Below are 23,464 nucleotides of genomic sequence, written 5' to 3'. Positions count from 1 at the left end.
CCCGTCTAATAAAATATTAGACACGTGGCTATATTTTAACCCTTAAATTTCCGGGTTATTACAACTCGTGGGGGAGCTAATGATGGAAACCTAACCATACTGGATTCTAGATCAAGACTACTAAGTTGATAAAAAGCGAAAGGATTTTCCTAATGAAGTGGATTTTATAGGACTCACAAAGCCAGAACTGAGTCTCAAAGGGACAATCCCACATGGACTCTCCCACATAGACTTTCCCTATTCCATATCAGTCATAGTATATCGAGTCTCACGAGATTCGCCCACTAAAATGGGTTCTCCAGGGCTCGCCAACCGTTAAAATGTCAAGCCTCAAAGGATCCATTCATTGAAGTGAATTCTTTAGGGCTCGCTAAATAGGCACTAAGCTCCATAGGACTCATTTCTCTAAGACTGAGTTACTATGAGCTTGCCCAGCAAGAGACCAAGTCCCAACAAACTTGGTGAATATTGACACTCCGAAATATCAGAATAAGGATCTAATTCCAACACGAATCTTATCCAAGCCTTAAAATTATAATCCAAATGCAACACCAAAAATTTAGAAGATTTTAGACTCATATAAAAGATTTGGAATTTCTAAAAGATAGTTCCAAAATCCTAATCCCACCCGGATAGGAACTATTACAAGATAGGACTTTTAATCGTATCAAGACTTCTAATCCTATTAAGATTCCTAGTTCTATTAGGACTTTGTCAAGTACATCATCATCATGTTACTATATAAGGTGTTTGAGGTATGTTTAAAATAAAACATTGCAATTACTTTGTAAATTTATACACACAAAAAACCGACTTAAACATCAGAGTGTTTATCAGAAAAAATGTCTAATCAGCATTCTAACCTCTATATTACAGGTTAATCCGTTGAAAAAACCGACTCCGTCAATACTCAAAATACAATTCAAATATAAATAAGCAAAATATTGAACTCACAGCTTTCTCGGTAACAATCTTAAACCTTCCATGCATGGACAATCCAACGCCACCTCCCATTACGATACCATCAATAAGTGGAATCTTCATTTTGTTTTCCAAAAAGAAAATAAATGAATAATTTTTGTAGAAAAATTGTATTTAACAATGAAATAAACATTATTTACAATATTAGTCGTATTTATAAGCTTACCAAAGGTTTCTTATATGTAGCAGTTAAATAGTCCAACTTCAATTGTTTCTTATAAAATCTTGCTCCAAAACTCCAATGTCCTGAATAATTTTACGAAAAATAAGTAATTAGAAAAAAATATTTTATTTTTTTTAATTTTTTTATTTATAGTCTAAACTTTCAAAATCTTCCATTCTAACTTACTTTTTAATTTTCAGTTTTAATTGTAATTATTTATTTAAAACTGAGCAATTTTTTTTTAATATGCTCTTTATATTACATCATATATTTGGAGTGCTTGATGGTAAAAAAATAAATCGGAATAGTACAAAACAATATAAAAAATATTTTTAAAATATTTTTTCTCCAATTTGAGCAAACAGTTGTAATAAAAACTAAAAATTGAAAACAGGCTAAATTCGATATTTTAATAGTTTGGCCATAAATGAAAAATGTTAATAATATGAGATATATTTGGATGATTAAGTCTTAAAATAATTATATTATGCTAGTAAATTGAAAGAAAATTCTCAGAAATAGAGGACTATAGCCCCGTTTGGCTCAGCTGTTTCTTGTGGCTGGTAGCTATTAGCTGTTGGCTGGTAGCTGATAGGCCTTACGTGTTTGGTGAGATTTGATTGACTGTTACTGTTTATATATAAAATGACTATAAAGGGCATAATTTTTATTTTTATTTATTAAATTATAAATATATTATATTATATAATATTCAATAAAAATATTAAAAATTATTTTTTTATAAGAGGCAACATTTAGTTTAAACTTATTTAAATATTTATTTTTTGATAAATTTATGATTTATTTAATAAAATTAATTAAATTATAGTTGTTTTAATATATATAAAATAATTTTATATAATTTATAAATAATTAGGGTATTTTAAAATAATTTAAATAACTTTATATAATAAAGAAACGATATACTTTAGTAAGGTTAATTTTGTCTAAATAATTAAAAATATTATAAAAGCTATCAGCTATTTGCAAAAAACTCAAAATGGAGTTTTTCCAAAAGTAGCTTTTGGACAAAAAGCTCCAAAAAACTTTTGAAAAATTCTTACCAAATGTTTTAGTGGAGCTTTTTGAAAAGTAAAAGATAAGAGCTCCACCAAAAAGCTCAACCAAACACCCATAATGGAAATGAAAAACAATTGACGAACAAATATTAAACAATCCGATGTAGTGAAAATTTTAATCAGAAAATTAATATACAGTAGAGCTCTAATAATAATACTCAATAAATTAATAATTCTAATAATTAATAAAATTTTAAGAAACCAATTTTAATATTACGTCTTATTTAACGTTCAATAAATTAATAATTTTATTAATAAAATTTTTAATCCACCATGTATATTAATTATTAGAAGGTCGACCGTACTGTATTATTGATAAAAGTAAATAATGAGTTAATCTTTTTCTTTGGAATTTGCAAATTATGTTGTCTGTGACTTTTTTTAATATTTTTTTTAATAATTAAAAAAAGAAAACGTTTATAATGAATTTAAACCCACAATCTAACAATTTATTTTTCAGTGTTTATGACGGTTGTACTATAACATACCGGTTTTCTAATAATAAGAAGATGATCCAACAAAAAAAAAATTCACCTTTCATCATGGAACCAACAATTGATAGAACGTCACCCCCAGCACAAAATGCTTTCCCATTTGCCTAACAATTATATAAAAGATTGCAATTATGAAAAAACTTTTATCGTAAAGACAAATATATGAATGTTATAAATTCTAAGATTTATTAATTATTTTTGAGAAAATCGTTATAATTTTTTAATATAGGCTTCCTCACTATAAAGTACTCCATTTTTTGAAAAAAATTTAAGGTTCAAATTTTGAAAATTTACAATTTTAATTTAGCTAAATCTATTTTGGAGTCTTTAAATTTTTATTGGACTTCCTCAAATCATTAAATTTTAATTTTTTATTTCATCAGGTCCTTCAACTTCTATTTGACTTCCTCAGATTCTTTAACTTTTGTTTTTTGGTTTATTGGATACTTAAATTTTTATTTTTTGGTTTATTGGGTCCTTAAATGAATTTCCGTTTACGGAACTAATGAACTAAAAAATAAAAATTTAGGAACCCGAGAAAGTCAAATAGAAGTTGAGGGATTTGATGAACTAAAAAATGAAAGTTTAGGGACCTGAAAAAGATACATAGAAATTGAAGAATCTGATGAACCAAAAATGTATAGTTTAAGAACCCCAAAATATGTTTTTTGTTTATCAGGTTTTTCAACTTCTATTTGATTTTCTCAGGTCCCTAAACTTTAATTTTTTTAGTTCATCGGGTCCCTCTCAGGTCTCTAAATTTTTATTTTTATTTTGTTCATTAGGTCTTTAAACGGAAATTCATTGAAGGACTTAATGAATCAAAAAATAAAAATTTAGACACGCAATGAACCCAAAAAAAATAAAAGTTTAAGAATCTGAGAAAATCAAATAGAAGTTGAAGAATCTGATAAAACAAAAAATCAAAAATTTAAGGACTTGAGAAAATCTAATAGAAATTTAGGGACCTGATGAATCAAAAACATATAATTAGAGACCCAAAAATAGGTTTAGCCGATATATTTTTAGATGATTAAGCCTTTAAATATTATACAAAAATTTATTTTAAAATATTAAGTGCTATAAATGAGAAACTATTTTTTTTCTTTTTCGAATTTATCTTTTTACCTTCAAAATCACAAATTTGACACTGGAATTCATCTCAAAGGCTCTTAAATTCCTTAGCATTTGAGAAACCTGGAAAATAAAATTAAAAATTCTAAGATCAATATCTATGATATTACAGCTATAGTCAAGACATGATATAGCTTAATTGGTAAAAGTTCCCCATCTAAATTATAGTGAGAATAGAAGTGAAATCTTTAATTCAAATCAATTGAATCAATAATTTATCATTCCTCTTGAATTGATTTCTTTAAGATAACATTATCCTCTTCGTCACAACCACCAATCTCTTTTCTTTGTTTTCTGTTCCAATTTTTATAGATTACAGTGGGAATGAATCTATTGCTGCTTAATATTGAAAGAGCAGAATGGAAGTTGGATAGATGATTTTATTGAGGTGATTACTAACGGTTTATTATCGGATTTTAATTTATTCAGGTGATTACGGGTTTTTATTGTTTATTATTTTACATAACTATATTGATACTCTATAGAAAGCACCAAAATGGTCTACGTGGGAGCAGGGAGGAAACAACTAACTCTCGCTAATTTCTCTTTTTTTTTTTATCGCCAAAGAGAATTATATTGAAAACTCAGAAATCGAAGCAATATCTTCGATTATACAATGTCGAACAGGATTAGGAACATCCTCCATAATCACAATATCCTCCGCAATAGATAAAGTCCATTTAGCTAAACAATCAGCCGCTTTGTTGTTCTCTCGAGGAGTATAGGAAAAGCTAATACTAATAAAACTCGGAAACAAGCAAAGAATATCATCAATCACTAAACCTTGGTGGGTCGGATAAGCTTTCCCCTTTTGAATCATCTGAATAACTCACAATGAGTCACTTTCAACCACCACAGAAGGGAAGCAACAAGCCACAACAACCTGGAGGCCATAAAGGATAGCCAAACTCTCACTAATATCAACCGACTGAACAACAGAAATATATCTGCCCGCAGCGGCGAAGACATCGCCATGATTATCTCTAAAATATTGCCCCCACCCCAGCTCCACAACCACCCGCAGGAACTGCAGCATCTGTGTTCATTTTAACCAGACCTGCAGTTGGGACTTTCCAACCATCACGAGCAGGATGCAAAACTCGAAGAGCTAGTTGAGGAGGTTCTTGATGCACTACACTGTTCTGACATCTAGTCAGCACTATCTCCATCGAATCAGCCTTCCCCTCATACACCAGAATATTACGAGAAAACCAGAGCTGCCACATTAAAATGACAGCAAATGCAAAATCATCCTTATTCAACAGTTTCAACAAGTTCTCAATCCAGACAAATATATTAGGAGCTGAGAGATATTTAACCCTCAGACCAAGATGAGAGGACATCCATAAACCTCTATCCCAGTCACACTCAATCAAGACATGCAAAATTGTCTCAACATGCAAACCACATCTAGGGGATAGAACATCCATATTAATACCTCTACTACTCTGTACCTGAAAAAAAAAAGGAAGAACGCCCTTTAAAACTCGCCAAAGGAAATGTTACACAGTAGGCATAGTTTGAATTTTCCACACCTTTTTCCAAAAATCAGAGCTTGAATATGCCGAGGCACCACTATCTTTGTCATAAAACCGCATAAGTTGATGAGCATGATATCCGGATCTCACAGAATAATGGCCATTTTTAGTATGGCACCAAAACACTTTGTCATTCGTCCTTCTCTTGCTGAGCACCATCTTCAGAATAATCTTGGTTCCAAAGGTCAGGAAGGAGGCTTCAATAACATCAGTCTTCCATTTTTGCAATGCATGCTCAATAAGACAATCCACCGTCGCATCAATTGGCTGGCAGATTTTGCATAACCAACGGTTTGTTTATGGATTCTCCACATATCCATCTATCCTTCCAGACCTTAATTGATTCCCCATTCCCAACTCTCCAACATTTTCCAGACTCGATCAACTCGAAAGACTCCCAAAGACTATGCCAGAAATAAATTGGCGCGAACCCTTCTCCTGCATCCAAAATAGCACATCGAGAATGATATTTTTCTTTGATAATCCTGTCGCACAAGGAATTTGGATTAGTAAACAATCTTCAAGTTTGGTTGGCTAGCAAAGCGACATTAAATGAATAGAAATTTTGAAAACCCAAGCCGCCTTCAGATTTTGGGAGCATAGACGATCCCAGCTGAGCCAATGCACTTTATTCTTATCCTCATTATTCCCCCACCAAAACCGACTGACTAAGCTTTGGATTTCATCACAAAAGGTCTTTGGGAGAAGGAAACAACTCATAACATAGTTGGGAATAGCCTGAGCTACCGCTTTGATAAGCACTTCTTTGCCGGCTTGGGATAGGCTTTTTTCCTTCCATCCCTTGAGTTTCTTCCATACCCGCTCTTTGAAAGTCCCAAAAATAAGCATTTTAGATTTACCAATAACCATAGGTAAGCCTAAATATTTAGGGAGGTGTCCGACTTCTTTAACCTGCAGCAGGTTTTTAATGCCAATTCTTCTCTCAGATGGGACCTTCGAGCTAAAGGATATCTCTGATTTGGATAAATTAACTTGCTGCCCAGATTCCTCTTCGAAACACCACAGGATGTCACTAATAACCCGACACTCTTCCAGGGTCCCTCTAGTAAAAATAATACAGTCGTTAGCAAAGAGTATGTGGGAGATAATAGGGCTGCCCCAACACACTTGGGCTCCGTGAATAGCATTTTGAGACACCGCTTGCCTAACAAGAGCCGATAAACCTTCAGCGCATAAAATAAACAAGTAAGGCGAGATAGGATCGCCTTGTCTGATTCCTCTAGTCAGTTGAATATAGCCTTTTACCTGACCATTGAGAAGGAAAGAAAAACGCACTTCATAATCAGCTTAGTAAAGTGTGTAGGGAATCCCATCTTAGACATAACCTGTTGTATATACGTCCATTCAACCATGTCGTACGCTCTACTCATATCTAGCTTCAAAGCCGCTACTCCTTTCTTACTTTTTATTCTATGCTTCAGGGAGTGAAAAATTTGAAAAGCAATTATAGCAGTATCTGTGATAAGTCTACCAGGAACAAAAGCACTTTGAAATTCGTTAATAAGATTCGGAAGAACCTTTTTCAATCAATTTGCAAGGACCTTTGAAAGTAGCTTATACAACACGTTACACAAGCTGATAGGGCGGAGATCTTTCATCGTTTCAGGAGCTTGGGTCTTCGGAATCAAAGTAATGAACGTATGATTGAGATTGGGCAGCATGATCCCAGTTTTCAGAAAATTAAGCACAAGAGCAGTAACTTCCTTACGAACCACATTCCAAAACTTAATAAAAAAACATAGTTGACATACTGTCGGGGCCTGGCGACTTGTTTGGATGTATCTGTTTCAAAGCAAAGAGGACTTCTTCAGCAACATAAGGGGCGGACAACAGTTCTACATCAAGGGCAGAAATAGTCGAATCCAGAGCTGAGAATGTGCAAGAAAAACTAGGCGGGTTCGTGGAGCAAAATAGCTTTTTGTAGTAGTCATTAACAATCATCTCAATATCTTCCATTTTAGTCTTCCACTAACCAGCTTCATCCTGAAGCTTTGAAATGGATTTTTGCTTTCTCCTATTCGAAGCTTTGGTGTGAAAAAATTTTGTATTACGATCCCCCTCTACGAGACACACCGCTCTAGATATTTGCCGCTACATTAACTCTTCGTTTTTAAGGACTCCATTCAGCTCGCTGTGTATAGCTCTTCTCCTCGCTGCAACTCGCTCAGAATTAGGGAGATTTTGTAAGCTCTCCAGCTATTTAGTTAGAGCCCTTTTTTTATAAATATTCCCAAAGACTTCGGAGTTCCAAGACTCCAGCCTTGAAGCACAAGCTGAGATCTTATCAAGGACAAGAATCCCTTGAGCATTGCTCCAGCTGCTTTTCACGACCTCGCCACAGTCCGGATAATTTAACCACATAGCTTCAAATAGAAAAATCCTCCTTTTGCTATCATTCCTTCTATGCACTTTAGAAGTCAAGACAATGGGGCAATGATCAGATGATACGCACTAAATGCGAAATTGAAACTTCCGAACACAGCTCTTTCCACTCCGAGGAAGCCGAAAATATGTCCAGCCGCTGCTTTATGTTGTTAACCCCTGATCTGCCATTATCCCAAATAAAAGGATTACCATTATACCCCAAATCCATCAATCCACAATCATCAAGAGCGAACCGAAAAGCCTCCATAGCTTGCAATGGTTTATTTCGGCCCCCAACCTTTTCATCACTCCTTAAGATCTCATTGAAATCACCAAATGCAAGCCAGGGGAGGGACGATTCCCCTTTCAAACTTCAAAAAGATTCCAATTCATGTATCTAAAACCCGTTTCAGGCCAGCCATAGACATCTGTTCCCCTCAACTTTCTTTCAATCTCCGGGCTATCACAATCCAAATCGATGTGATTCTTAGAGAAGCTTAAAATACGGACATCATACTTTTTTTTCTACATCAAAATAAGGCCTCCACCACACCCTCGAGCATCCACAAAAAAAAAATTAAAACTAGAAAACAAAAAATTAAAGAAATTAACTTCAAATTGACAAAGACGAGATTCCATAACAAAAACAATATCGGGGTTTTGATCATTAATATAATTCTTTAAAGCTCTAACCGTCTAAGGATTCTCCAAACTTTGGAGGTTCCAACTCTAGGTTTTCATAATGTCTGGCGAGACTGACTCGCAGTCTCTGCCAAAAAAGTAGAAAATTGATCCAGTCCAGCAACAGAGGCTTTTGACCTCTTGGAGCAAAGATCCTGCATCTCGACATCCTCCGACACCACATCAATCAACTGAAGCTGGCATTGGGGCTTTCTTTTCTGAGCCCGAGTTTGAGCCTCTTTGACAACATTTTTATCATCACTTGGCTGACTATTTCGGGCAGCAGCTCTTAAATTTTTCCCTCCCTTCTTCTTTGAACATGTCATCAGAATATTCTACACATTCCTCTCAGTCGCACCTGGAGAGAAAGAAAAAGACCCCAATTTAACATTCAAAGTAAATTTTTCACCCGTCAGAACTGTTCCTGACCTCTCCACATCAGTCTGGTTATTCACACCTTGTTGGGAAGGTAAGACCTGATTGTCAATCGGAAGTAAATTGGAGACCCCTCGAACTAAATCATTTATGCCACCTTCATCTTCAACATTTAGCCTAAGTCGGGTCTGAACACTAACATTATCACCCAGCTCCCCCCTATCTGACAAAAAGGATTCGTTCTTATTCTCATTAGCTCGAGATCCTACCACCCTACGAAACGGGGATGCACGCATAGCCGGGCTATACGGCCAAATATTTTCTTCAACACTCTCAGGAAGCAGTTCACAATCGTCATGAACATGTCCCAGTAGACCACACCAATAATAGAAATTAGGTAGCTTTTCGAAACGGAAGAAAACCCACACCTTATCACCTCTATTGTGCGAATAAAAGTCCCACGTTTCAAAGGCATAGTAGCATCAATCATCACTCTGACTCTAATATGCTTACCCTAAACAGTAATATCCTCCTCACGAATTTCCATCATACAACCCGCCCTTTCACTAATCTTAGTGACACTCACCTTATCTCTGCAATGCAATGGAACATTACATAGTCGAATCCAAAACGGGGAAGAATTCAGTTTAACCACAATCTGACTCCTCATCAGTTAACGTGAACTTCTTCCACAAATTCTCTAGTTCGTTTTACATATTAATAGGACTGGACACAACGCCAAAAACAACCAAAAAAAAAAACTACAACACCATCAAAAGGACCGAAAGATAAAGGACAAGCTTACTAGAAAGAAATCTATTCGAAAGATCGAAGGAAATCCACTTTAGGAAGTAAAACTGACCTAGATTAGAGAAACCCTAATTTAGGCATAAGAGATGCTCCATAGGAAACCCTAGGAAAATTAGATTAATTTACTCCCGCTAATTTCCACTGACCATATCTCTGATAAAAAAAATCATACATTTTTTAATTCATGATATTAATGTTCCAGTTTAATTTTGGACCTATGTTTTTATATTACGTTCCTTGCAATTCTATAGGTTTTCCACAACGGCGCTTCTACATAATACATATCCTTATGCTACATTATTTTAAACTTTACCGTATTATCAAGATCTTACAATTTACAGATGTCTTTGCCATCACTGGTTTTTGATCTTATACTCGAAATAAATTATTGCCCAGGTTTAAATTTTGCATTTTTCTTGGCTATATAAAACTTCACTAGGTATATATTCGTCATGATTTTCCAACACATATTAGATCAATAATCATAAAATTCTAAATTACTGAACTGATTAAAAGTCAAAATACACTTCAAAAAAATAAAGCTTACTTACCATTTCATAGTTCAAACTATTTAACTTGTTTGGTCTATTTAGTATCACCTTTCTGAAAACTGAGTCTCCTTCAAATAATACCTGTACAAAAATATAATGGCTTAATATATTATTTAACCCCTTAACTTTACCATTTATTCCATGCGACCTCTAAACTAATTTTTTGTTTCATTGGACGTCTTAACTATTTTGTTCGTTCTATTTAAACCCTAAATTTTACTATTTTGTTTCTTGTGACCTTTGAACAAATTTCGTGTTCTATTAGACCTTTTAACTATTTTTTATTCTATTTAACCCCTCAAACTATACTATTTGCTCTACTTAACCCCTTAATTATTCTTTTTGCCTATTGCACATTTAAATTTTTAATTTTTACTCAATTAACCTTCTCAAAAATAAAACTATTTAATTTTCAACCATATGATATCTAGAATAAATGTTTAAAAGCATATAAATTAATTTATATACAATGATATATGATTTTTTAAAAAATATATTATTTTAATAATATTTTCGTAAATTGTTGACGACGGTATAAATTAGAAAGAAAAGGGTAGAAATAAATAAAAAAATTTAACGTTGATCAAATAATTAAATGATATTACTTCTTGAACCTGTAAATGTTTTTTTATATTTCAGCAATGATAAAAGGAGTTTGTCTTTTTTGGTTAACGATATTTATAAAATACATAAATTTATTATACTTTAATAATATTAAATGAATGTTTAATTGTTTAAAAAAGTATAAATTTTAGTGTGTTTTGTAAATTTAACTCGAATTTCTAATTTTAGAAATTTTAAGATACCAACTTTAAATTTTTGCAATTTCAAACTTTTCAAATCAATTACGAATTCTTTAAGTTTGTGTTTAAATTGTAAAACACGTTAAAATTCATAATTTTTAAAGAAATTAATCCTTAAATGGATTTTTAAATAATATATAAAATACATCGTTCTTTATTTTAAATGTAAGAAATATAGTTTTATCTTTTTTGAAATTAATACATTGTGTGAGAGGTTAAATGGGTAAGAAAAAATTGTTTAGATGATCATTGGAAAAAACATTTAGTTGAGGGGTTAAATAGAACAAATAATATAGTTTTAGAGGTTGAATAGAACAAAAAATTAGTTAAGAGATCCAATGGAACACAAAATTAGTTTAGAGGTCGCATGGAACAAAATGGTAAAATTTATGAGTCAAATAGAACAAAAAATAGGTAAAAGGTACAATGAAACAAAATATTAATTTAGAGCTCGCATGGAATAAAGTGGTAAAGTTTAGGTGTTAAATATATTAATAGAAAATATAATTAATATTGATTAATGCATGTTCAAAAATATGATTAATTACTAATTATAATAATTGAGTTCAATGCAAATTAAATAATGAACTTTAGCGTGATATGTAATTAAAACACAAACTTTAAAATTTGGCAAGATCAGTCAACAATTTTCATGTTTTGGAACGCCAACCTATTTTTCGTAAAAAACAAAATGATGATTTGAACCCTAGAGTATATTGTTCCGACAGCCATACCAGCAATTTTTTTCAACAAAAAATAGTTCGGTGCTTTGATTTTGTGAAAAAATTAAAATTGATAATGAAACTTGCCACTTTTTAAAATTAGCGTTGTAAGACGCTAAAATTTATAATATTTCTGCAATTATCCCTTAATAATTATACAAAAATATAACTATTACTTGTAGGGGCGAAGTTAGAAATTATTTTTAAGGGGGGCACATTTTATAGTTTAACGTTAAATTAAAAAATAAGGGGGTCAATTTAGTTTAAAAAAAGAAGGGATTCCTACAAAAGTACCTAATATTTTGAAAATATTTATAAAAATACCCATTGAATTTTTTCATTTATAAAAATACCGAGTTGAGTTAAACTATTTATAAAAATACCAAAAAATGAAAATTATCTATAAAAATACGATATGTATAATGTTGTTATAATGTCGGTATATTAAAACGTATGAACCAGAGAATTTAAAAACAGTATTTGGTTTAATATTGGTATAATTTTAGTATATTTTTGGTATATCGATAATAATGTTTTATATATATTTTTTTTAGTTGATAACGTATACACTTTTTTAAAATATTTTTTCATTATAGTTGGTAGTGAACTAGAGAATTTGTATATTGTTGGTATAATTTTAATATATTGTTAATTTAATTTTTAGTATACGATGTGGTGTAATGTTGGTATAATTTTTATTTAATATTAATAAAATTTCAGTATGTTCTGATGTGTATACTCTTGGTATAATGTTGGTATAATTTTAGTATATATTGTTAATTGTTTTTTGATGAATAGTATATATTGTTAATTTAATTTTGTGTATACGACGTGGTGCAATGTTGGTATAATTTTTATTTAATTTTAATAAATTTTTAGTATGTTCTCATGTGCATGCTCTTGGTATAATTTTAATATACTTTTAGTTTAATAGTATACTGACATTATAACAACAGTATACACCGTACTTTTGTAATTATTTTTTTTAATATTTTTATAAATATTTTTAAATTTACTCGGTATTTTTATAAATAAAAAAAATCAATGGGTATTTTTATTTTTATTTTTTAAGTAAATGATGTGATTTCCTCAAAAAGAAATTTAATATATATAAATTAGCCAAATTAATACTCCCTCTGTCCCACTTTAATTGACAAAATATTGAGTTTTTGGTGTCCCATTTTAATTGACAAAACTAATATAACTATAATTTTTTTCTTTAATTTTCCATCTTTACCCTCATTTAAAGTCATGTCTTTTATGAAAAAATGGTGAATATTTAATGAAAATTTAACTAATATACTAATAGCATTAATTAGCTCTATTATCAATAGAAGGGTATATAAGTAACTCTCTATGTCATTTATTTGTTTTTATTGGTTATTGCAATTCAGTTATCTTAGTGTAACCCTCTCTGCAAGAGATGTCGTAATAATTTACTCTTTTCCTAATGTCTTCGCCATACTTCCTTTGTTCTTTAAACTATCCATTTATATATAGATGATACTTTAAACAATTAAAATGACTTATAGTTACATTTAAAAATTGTATAAGAATATTCTACGTCGAGCTTCTTATTAAAATCGTAATTTAATTCTTAAAGCTCACTCTTCACTAATGAATTTAACAAATATGGTTATATTGGTCTTAACATTTATAATTGTGATAACTACAATTACTTCCTCAAGTTAGATCATAATTACTGGTTCATACATAGGGGTGAGCTCGGTTCGGTTCGGTTCGGTTCGGTGTGTAAAATGTTAAAACCGAACCAAACCACCCCTACTTAAGTGGAAACCAAACCGCACTACTTCGGTGCACGGTTTTTTCGGTTCGGATAACCGAATTTTCGGTTTTTTTCGGTCCGGTTCGGTCGGTTCACACACTATTCAAAATTAATAATAAACTTTAATTTTTAAAAACTTTTAATATACAAATATAAATATACAGTCTGTTTTAAAAGGCCTAAGAAATATGTGTAAGGCCTTTTACCCAAAAAAATAGAGGGCCTATAAATATACAGACCTAAATATAAATACAGACTACAAAAAATACAGGCCCACAAAGTTTAATAAATTTTACAGGCCAATTAACAACTTGTATAAGTTGTACAAAAAATGGAACTAATCTACAAAAAATGGAAGTAATCTTCACTTCACTTCACTTCACTTCTTCTACCAAAAAATGATCTCATCCCACCAATTAGTTCCCAAAAAATGAAGCCAAAAAACCTGCAAAAAGAAAGAAGGCAGTGAATGAGAAATAAAAAGGAAAAACTGACTTAAAATGAAAGTATAAACTAGTAATAAATCAGAATTAGGCTCAGCTTGCATAAGTTAAGTCATTAGATTCACTCAACTTTCATAAAGGCAACAAATTACTTATGTCACACAATTAAAAGTTGAGCAATTCTAGACTTGAAGTGGAAGCTTCATCATTGCCAAAATGAAATGATATATTAACATAAGACAGAGAAATCAAACACAATATGCATTGACTCTAAATTGCAGTGACTACATTTTAGACAGATCTCATCAATGTCATTTGCTAATAAGGCTCAGATATGAAAAGTGCATTAAGTATAAACACTTAAGATCATAAAAAGGTGGCAATAATAAAATGCCTCACAGTTCATAACCTATAGTATTAACTTAAATGTGGAAGCATCATCATAGCCATTAGCAGAAACAGACAGAGAAATCAAAGTAAATCACAGCATAAACATCATACCAGCCAAGATTTCTACAATGTCTATATGCCAAATACCATTATTATGATGCAGCAAGGCAAGAATAGATATACTAAGCATCAAATATCAAAAATGCAGTAAGGATATCACATAAGCCAATAGGAGCTTCCAAGGATCAGGAATTCAATTCAGCAAGTTAAATAAAAGAGATTAAACAGTCAAAGACAAACTGTTAATCATTTTTAGCATTTGCTGGATCTTGAAAACCTGCAAAATAAAAATGAACAAGTTAGCAAACATTATAGAAAAAAAACAAAAATTAAACAGAAATAAGATATAGATAGATTTGATTTACCTGCTTCTAGCTCTTCCAATTCTTCCAAAGTCTGCTCAATTGAAACAGGCTTTGAGGGGTCCCTTAGCCAATCTTGAGTGCAAATTAAAGCCTCCACAATTTTAGGAGTTAAACAACTCCTAAAATCATCAAGCACTCTACCACCAGTGCTAAAAGCAGACTCTGAAGCAACTGTGGAGACTGGTACTGCAAGTACATCTCTAGCAATCCTGGATAGGACTGGGAATCTCTGAGAATTGTACTTCCACCATCTCAGAATATCAAAATTCCCATCATTAGGAGCTACTGCCTCACTTAAGTAAATATCAAGTTCAGATTTCTTGCTTCCACCCACACCACCAGTCTCCAACATTTGCTGCAAGAACCGTTCTTTTAACACAGAATTGGCTTGAGAGAATTGGCCCTGAGTTTCAGATGAGGAGCCAGTCTGGCCAGCAACAGCCATTTCTTTCTTGTATTGCACATCATAGTCATTAAATAACTCAACCAAGTCATCCATCACACACTTAAACAAAAATTTCCCTTCTAGGGCACCATACATCTCACTCAAGGTATATTCCATGTACACAACTCTATCCCTGGGATCTAAAATGTTAGCAAAAAAGATCAATTTGTTCATAACTATTGGATCACCCCAGTACTTATTGAACTTAGCTTTCATTTTAAGTCCCATGGCCCTCAGAGACACATCAGTAGAAGCAATCCAATCTTGGAGAATTGTTGACAGATCAGATATCTCATTAAAATGGTTGTTAGAGGTCACATAAAGAGAACCAGAAATTCTCAATGTCATTTTATAGAAACACTCTAACATACCACATAACTCCCTAACATTTTCCCAGTCACTACTACTAGGCACATCATCACCCAAGTCTTTCTTAAAACTAGACTCCACTTCCTCATACTCTTCAAACACCTTTTGATACAACAAAGCAGTACTCAACATAAGATAAGTTGAATTCCACCTAGTTGGGACATCTAGACACAACGAACGCTTACACACAGTTTCAGTTGAGTCTTTACATTCTTTAAATTTACTCAATCTTAGGGGTGAATTTTTAATGTATCTAACTGCCCTCCTAACCTTTTCAAATGAGTTACCAGACTCCTTTAGACCATCAGAAACAACAAGGTTAAGGATGTGAGCAATACATCTCATGTGTGCATATTTACATCTTACAGAAGTACACCCCCAAGTCAACAATTTTTTCATAAAGAAAGTCATAGCAGCAGTATTATTCTCAGCATTATCAAGGGTCACAGAGAAAATGTTTTTAAGCCCCCACTCTTGCAAACAAGTTTCTAATGCCTTAGCCAAATGCTCTCCTTTATGTTTAGAACAAGGCACAAAAGAGATGATTTTTTTATTAAGCTTCCAATCATCATCAATGTAATGGGCAGTGACACACATGTAATTTAGTCTTTGATTAGAAGTCCATGAATCACTAGTTAGACTAATTCTTTGTGTACTTGTTTTCAAAATATTTTTCAATTTCAATCTCTCTTCAACAAACATGGAATAACAGTCTCTATTCACAGTAAACCTAGAAGGGATTTTAAACAGAGGACAAGCAACACTCATTAGCTTCCTAAAACCCTGTTTCTCAACAAACTTAAAGGGCAATTCATCAACGATAATCATATATGCAACAGCTTGCCTAATTACATCTTGATCAAACTTCCATGAAGCAACATTAAACATTTCAGGAGCAGCAACACAACCATCATTCACAACAGGCTGAAAAGATAAAAGGGCTTGCCTAGTTTCAATAGTGTGTGGGTGTTTAGTACATCTAAGCATATGACCCCTCAAAGTAGATGTTCCATTTTTTTTGGCATGACAATTATAGATACGGGCACAGTACTTACATTTTGCTTGCAAGATCACACCCTTTGTATCTTTAATGGAATCAAAATGGTCCCATACCACTGATCTTTGTTGTGATACTTTTCTCTTTTTCTGATTTGCTTCCACATTAGCATTTTCCTTTTGGCCATCAGAAACAGGGACAGGGTCAGGTATAGCTTCTTGACTAGCATTTAATGCTTCCACATCAGCTTGTTCTTGGCCATTTGCAGGCTCAAGTTGGCTATCGATTTGATGAATCACCAAATCAGGTTCCATCTACAAAATTGATAAAAATGCAACAAAGACTCAGACAGCCAACCATTAAGAAATATACAAGCAGAACAGAACAGAAATCAGTACTCAGAGAGCCAAAACCAACCATTAAAATTATACAAGCAGAACAGAACTCAAAACTCAGAGAGCCAAAACCAACCATTAGATTCAGCAAAAGTCATATTACCTTAAGGTTAACGTTTTAAAGCTTCCACCGAAGACCGTTGGCCAAGTAACCTTCGAGAAGTTGTTCATGAAAGATAGAAAAACAGAAGATACTAAATAAGCAAATATAGAAATCTGATGGAGTACCAGAATGATAAACCCCATAATAAACAAAGAAAGCACAAAGTATAAAAGTTTAATCTCAAATATACCTTATAATCTGGTCTTTTTGGTAAGAAATGCAGGATCTGTACAAAATAAACAAAGAGATAAAAAAAAGTTAGCCCAAATTGTTTAAACCAATTTTAATGCAATAAATTAAAAAAAATTACAAATCGAACCTGTTTACCTTAAAGGTCTAGCATTTCTTCTCAAAATCACCAGAGATTTTATCAATTAAAATTCTGAAAACCGATTAGCAAAGTTGCAAAACAACAAAGTGAATTAGGGTTTCACTTTGATGTAATAGAGAAGAACGATGACTGACCAGGTCTCTAACAGCGTTCAACAAACATTGAATCCATTAAAGAGAAGAATATAAGCCGAGAGAAGAGTGTTTTAGGGTTTCATCGACTGAGACTGAAAGAGAGGGTAGAGAAGAAGAGAGTTGAGAGGACTCAGAGAGGAGAGAGGGGAGAGCGATAGAATTAGGGCTGCGAGTGTCGGTGTTTCTGAGTGAATTAGGTTTAGGAAAATTTTAAGGAGAGTATTTATACCCCCTAACCCCTAAAACAAAACGACGTCGTTTTGTAATTTCGGTTTTCGGTTCGGTTCGGTTAACCGCGCCCTAAAACCAGATCAGAACCGAACACCGCAGAAATCAAAAATCCCAAACCAAATCACACCGAGTAAACCGATTTAACCACTCCATAATTTTTTTCGACTCGGTTTGGATCGGTTTTGCGGAGTGGTTCGGTTTTTGCTCACCCCTATTCATACATCTTATAAATCATGTTGACCCCCTTCATTTAAGTATTTCAACACTTTCTCCTCCTTAATAATGCAGATAATACTAAAAGGCTTAACAATTAAAATAAAGTAAAAATTAAAATAAAGTTCATTTAGTTCTTTAACCTATATTAGTCTAAGATTTAAAAAAATTACATGCAATAAATTTTTAAATTATATTCTTTTTAATTTATGATCCATGGAAGCCTTATTTACGTTTGGTAGAATTATATTTCAATTAGAATGCGACTTCATTTAGCTTTAAACTTCTTAAACTGTGATTAATAATAATTTCAAAAAAATTAATGTTTTGTCTGTTGGGGGTATTGACTATAGACATTACTAAGATGTAAATATGAAAATATTCTTTAATTACATCTTGGGTTTAAAAAGACACTAAAATTTTCTTGTATTTTACAGGCTAGAGGCTAGCAAACTCTGTTTTCTCAAATTGCCATGGCATTCCTTCACTAAAGTATTTTCACCCATGATAGATAAAAAAGAACAAAGGGTCAATGCGCCCCCTGAATTTGTAACACGGGTTCATCTAACCCAATTTATACTTGTTTGAGCAACTAACCCCGAAACTCTTCATTTTTGGATCAAATAACCCCACAATTTATATTTTTATTTCAAAAAATAAATTTAGAATAATTATATCGCAACAATTAGGGAAGTATCTAATTATTTTTTTGCATTCATTACCTCCGATTTGTATTTTACGCGTTTTAAAAATATAATTATGGGATTATTCGACCCAAAAATGAAGAGTTTTGGAGTTCGTTGCTCAAATAAGTATAAATTGGTTTAGATGACCCCATGTCACAAGTTTAGAGAGCGCGTTGACCCTTTGTTCAATCATTTGTTGCTCCGATTTCTAAATTATGCACTCCAATATATTATGTACACATACCTAATCTTAAATAGTTACAAATATATATTGTTGTAGATAGTGTTACAAGTTTAACTAAATGCTAATTCTTCTTTTGTATTATATTATTTAAATTGATCCCTCCACTTTTATTTGGTTGTTCATTTAGTCAAAATTGTACATATTAAAATAGTGGGTGTTTTGTCTTAAATTATTAAAATAAATACAAATATAATCTTATTAGTTAATAAATGCATTGTAATTTGACTCAAGAGTTATTTATTAAGAAATGATAAATTTGAAAGATATAGGTAAACTCACATTAAAATTTTAAATAGACAATTAATTAGAAACAAATATATTTTGCTAAATGGACAATTAAAAAAAATAAAAGGAGTAGTTATTAGAAAGTAAGGTTATATTAGTAGTTGCTCCTATAATTTAAGACAAAAAGTTCACTTTCTTAATATGTAGTACAATTTTAATTAAATGGTTAAATAAATAAAAATTGAGGGAGTATATAATAAATTTTGCACCGGCAAATTAAAAAGATTTTCATGGAAAACTAAAAAAATAAAAAGTGTTTATCCCATGCAACTGTTGCATCATGTCATTTTTATATTAAATTAATGAGTATTTGTGATAGGAAATTTTTTAATTATCACTTATTTATTTTATTATTTAATTTTTCACATAACTAACATCTAACTGGTTTGTTGTATGAATGATCGCAGATCGTTGTATATTTACCCAAAAATTAAATATTGTTTCCTAGAGGTGGCAACGGTAACAATGGTCAATCGAACCCACTAAAGGGAAACTATCTAGTTTGGGTTTGATTAATGGCATTCGGGTGGATGGTTACTCAGAACCTGTTTCTATACTGCAGTTTGCGGATGACACATTGCTTTTTTTGCCTAATGATCTTGGTATGATAAGCAATTTACTCCGTATCCTTCGTTGCTTTGAATTGATCTCGGGTCTTAAAATAAATTTTGAAAAGTCGGCTATAACTGGTTTAAATGTTGATCACGCCTCTTTGTCTAATGCTTCAATCATTTTGGGATGTAAAATTGATACATTGCCGTCTTTATACTTGGGGTTGCCGCTTTCTCATACTTCGATTAGAGCAGGGCTATGGGATCCGGTTGTTAACTCTTTCAACTCTTAGTTGGCTACATGGAAGGGGAATTTGTTATCTCCTGCAGGTCGCCTCACTTTGATCAAGTCCTTTCTTTGCAGTTTGCCAGTTTACTATCTTTGTTCTTTCAATATACCTCAGTCTGTGATTTCAACTTTAGAACGTTCTATGAGGAGATTTCTATGGAATGGTTCTAACAATATTATGGGTTTCAGTAAAGTGGCATGGTCAGACGTTTGCTTGCCTTTTTCTGAGGGTGGTCTTAGTATCACTCCGCTGCGCATTTGGAATCAATCCCTTCTTTTAAAGTGGATTTGGAAGTTGAGAACTAATAGCAAATGCACCCTTTGGTATTCGGTGGTATCAAGCAGCTCGGGCATCTCGGAGTGGCATGATTTTGAAGGTATCAATACATCCAAACTTTCTCATCTTTGGAGAGGAGTGCATTCAATTTGTGTTAAAATGCAAGTGTGTGGAATCTCTTTAAAATGGGTATGTCTGTGAAGTTAGGAGATGGAGCTCATATTAGCTTCTGGAAGGATACATGTTAGGGGATCAATCCTTATTGCTGAGCTTCCTAAGGTTATTTTCTTTGACAGTTAACAAGAACTCGTTACTTTCTGATCTCTATGATTATGATAATAACATCTTTGTTCTTGGCTGGACTCGTCGTTTGCGTATTGGGGACCAAGAACTGGCAAATGAACTTCAGATGAAACTCGGTCCTTGTGAGCCTTCTGTTCATCAGCAGGATGCCTTCTTCTGGAATGGGAAAGTCTATACAGCAGCTGCAATGAGATACTGTCTTCAGCAGCGACGTCCTCCTCGCACATCTCAGCATCGCAACTCAGTTCCATCATCTTCAGCAGCTTTCTCTATGTTCTGGAAGATGAAGCTACCTCCTCGCATTTTATTCTTTCTTTGGTTGCTTGCTAGAGATCGGATTTCATCTAATGTGACTCTTGTCAATAGAGGTATTCTTGATTCAACAACTGCAGGCTGCACAATTTGTTCAAAGGAGGAAAACAGTTTGCACATTGTACTTCATTGTCACTTTGCATGGTTGGCTTGGAATAAGTTATTCGGGTTGTGTAATCTTTATATGGTAATGCCGTATACGCTTCTTGAGTTCTTATTCTATTGGGATTCAGTGGCTTTCAAACGTTATAGAGTTTTGTGGAGGACGATTGGCTTCTTTTGTGTTTGGAAACTATGCAAAACAAGGAACAAGAGGATATTCGACAATGAGCACGTTGAGGTGGATTCGCTTATTTTCAAAGTGATTTGCAAAGCGGTTCAATATTACAAGGATAATAATCATGGGTTTGAGTATTCCGGTAATGATGTCTATCGGAATTTAGCATTCTTTTGTAATTGTGATTAAACTTCCGCCTTCTTGCCTTTCTTAAAGAAAGGATGATTTTTCCAATCACGTCTTTGTGATTGAGCTAATATACCGATCATTTATCCAAAAAAAAAGGGACAATTTTGATTTCTTTTTTCTATAAATCATTGCTTCTTTTTCGGGAACACTAACATGGTTGATGGGTATGTGAGTTAGATGACAATTTCATTGGGAATAAAGGATCACTTTCACCACCGAATTTGCATCAAAATATCAAAAAAGTCTAAAACTGTAAAACCGGATGACTTTTACCTTAAACTTGTCAAAACTGGCTCAAAAAGCCCCTTATGCTGATGTAGAACCTTAATTAGAGAGTGAGTTTTTAATTAATAATTTTATCGTAATCAATCTCAATTAAAACGTAATTAATCACAATTAAAACCTAATAAATTACAATTAATCCCCAATTAATTTAGGAGTCTTTTTAGACTTTTTATAATTTTTTTTTTGTTTTTTTCCCGTTCCGGCGAGGAGGAGGAGCCTCCTCGCCTGAGTTGTTCTTGAGAGATCCTCGCCGGAGGATCTGTAAACAGACCCTCGCCGGAGGATCTGTAAACAGACCCTCGCCGGAGGATCTGTAAACAGACCCTCGCCGGAGGATCTGTAAATAGATCCTCAGGCGAGGATCTGTTCTTTGACAGAACAGATCCTCCGACGAGGATCTGTTTACGAACAGATCCTCGCCGAACAGATCCTCCGGCGAGGATCTGTTTCTTGAACATCATATCCTCACCTGAATAGATCCTCACCTGAGGATCTGTGACCCGCGGGTCTACAAGAATAGACCCGCGAGTCTGTATTTTAAGAAAAAATAAAAAAATTAATTTTTTTTGTGTATATTAAAAATTTAGGGTTAATTTGTTGATATTTTAATTTTGGAGGGTTAATTAGTTAATTCAGATTTTAAAATTTGGGGATTAATTTGTTATATATTAAAAATTAGAGGGTTAATTTGTTATTTTAAATTTTAGAATAATAGGGATTAAATTGTACATTTTTCTATCCAAAACCATCTTAGGCAACAAAACCACTATGCAAAATCGGAGAGTGTATTACACTCTCTTGGGTGAGAGTGGGAAGAGGTTTTTTTGACTTGTTTTATACAAGTTTAGGGTATAAGTGATCCTTTTTTCCAACTTTGGACTTTTTTGATAGTTTGACGCAAGTTCGGGGTGAAAGTGATCCTTTGTTCATTTTATTGGGATGTCCTTTTGCCATAAATATAAGGGATCCCACCATTTCAATTTACATACATGGCTATATATATTATTATTAAAAAATAAATTTTATGGTTTCAATTATTAATTTAATTATTTAAATAAAAAAAATATATCAAACATATTTTTTTCAAATAAATTTATATTTTTAATTTTTATATACATATTATATAAATTAAACAAATTTTATAGTTTAACCGGTTTAATAGCTCTTTAATTTTATGATTTCCGGTTAAAAAAGTTGAATCATAATTTTCGATCGAATCGGTCGAACCAACTTGTCAGGCTCAATTTTTTAACCATTGATTAAAACTCAAATTTATGATAAACTAATCTCATATTCAATTGAAAAATATCTACATCACATTCTTATGGATTTTTCACCAACATAATCTTGTTATATGTTTTTATTTTTCTTATTTCTCAAAAAAAAAATCTGATATTTGTTAATTTTAGAATAAGACATTTTAATTTATTGATTTTAGATTTAAAAATAAAAGTATTTTCTTTCACTTAGTTAAGAGCTGACAAATGATTAAATTTTTTAATTTGGAAAGAAAAAGTTATGCATTAATATAAGATTTAGGGCAGCGATTTATGCACTCCATGTATATTCATTTTTGGACTCCAAATTTTTAAATTGACTGTATTATCCTCAATTTCTCTTTCACTCTCTTCTTTAATGAACCTGAGAAAAAAATGTCCATTGTGAATAAATAAACATTTTCCTCCTTCACTTTTCTTCAACCTCCCTCACACTCTCTTTTTATATATTTTTATTTCAATGTCATTTTTTTATTTCAATTATAAAGTTTTTTTTTTTTTGCAAAATGAT

At 32.4% G+C, this 23,464-nt stretch overlaps 1 protein-coding gene across 2 annotated transcripts in view; it reads right to left on the bottom strand.

Annotated features, from left to right (window-relative positions):
- The window catches only part of LOC126673966 (probable 3-hydroxyisobutyryl-CoA hydrolase 3), a 61,653-nt gene that overhangs the window by 36,503 nt on the left and 1,686 nt on the right, over positions 1-23,464 (bottom strand). Inside the window, exons 2-6 of one of the 2 annotated variants that reach the window (XM_050368303.2) lie at positions 10,192-10,272; positions 3,846-3,914; positions 2,758-2,821; positions 1,148-1,227; positions 955-1,038 (exon numbers count right to left, since the gene is read on the bottom strand). In XM_050368303.2, coding sequence (XP_050224260.1) covers positions 955-1,038; positions 1,148-1,227; positions 2,758-2,821; positions 3,846-3,914; positions 10,192-10,272 — 378 coding nt within the window. The remainder of the gene's footprint in view (positions 1-954; positions 1,039-1,147; positions 1,228-2,757; positions 2,822-3,845; positions 3,915-10,191; positions 10,273-23,464) is intronic. The other variant, XM_050368304.2, reaches the window with a different exon arrangement.

This window comes from Mercurialis annua, linkage group LG3 (assembly GCF_937616625.2).
Source record: "Mercurialis annua linkage group LG3, ddMerAnnu1.2, whole genome shotgun sequence".
In the NCBI taxonomy this organism is placed as follows: domain Eukaryota; kingdom Viridiplantae; phylum Streptophyta; class Magnoliopsida; order Malpighiales; family Euphorbiaceae; genus Mercurialis; species Mercurialis annua.
The sequence above is the reverse complement of the archived record's forward strand: the minus strand, read 5'-3'. Positions and strand labels throughout refer to the sequence as shown.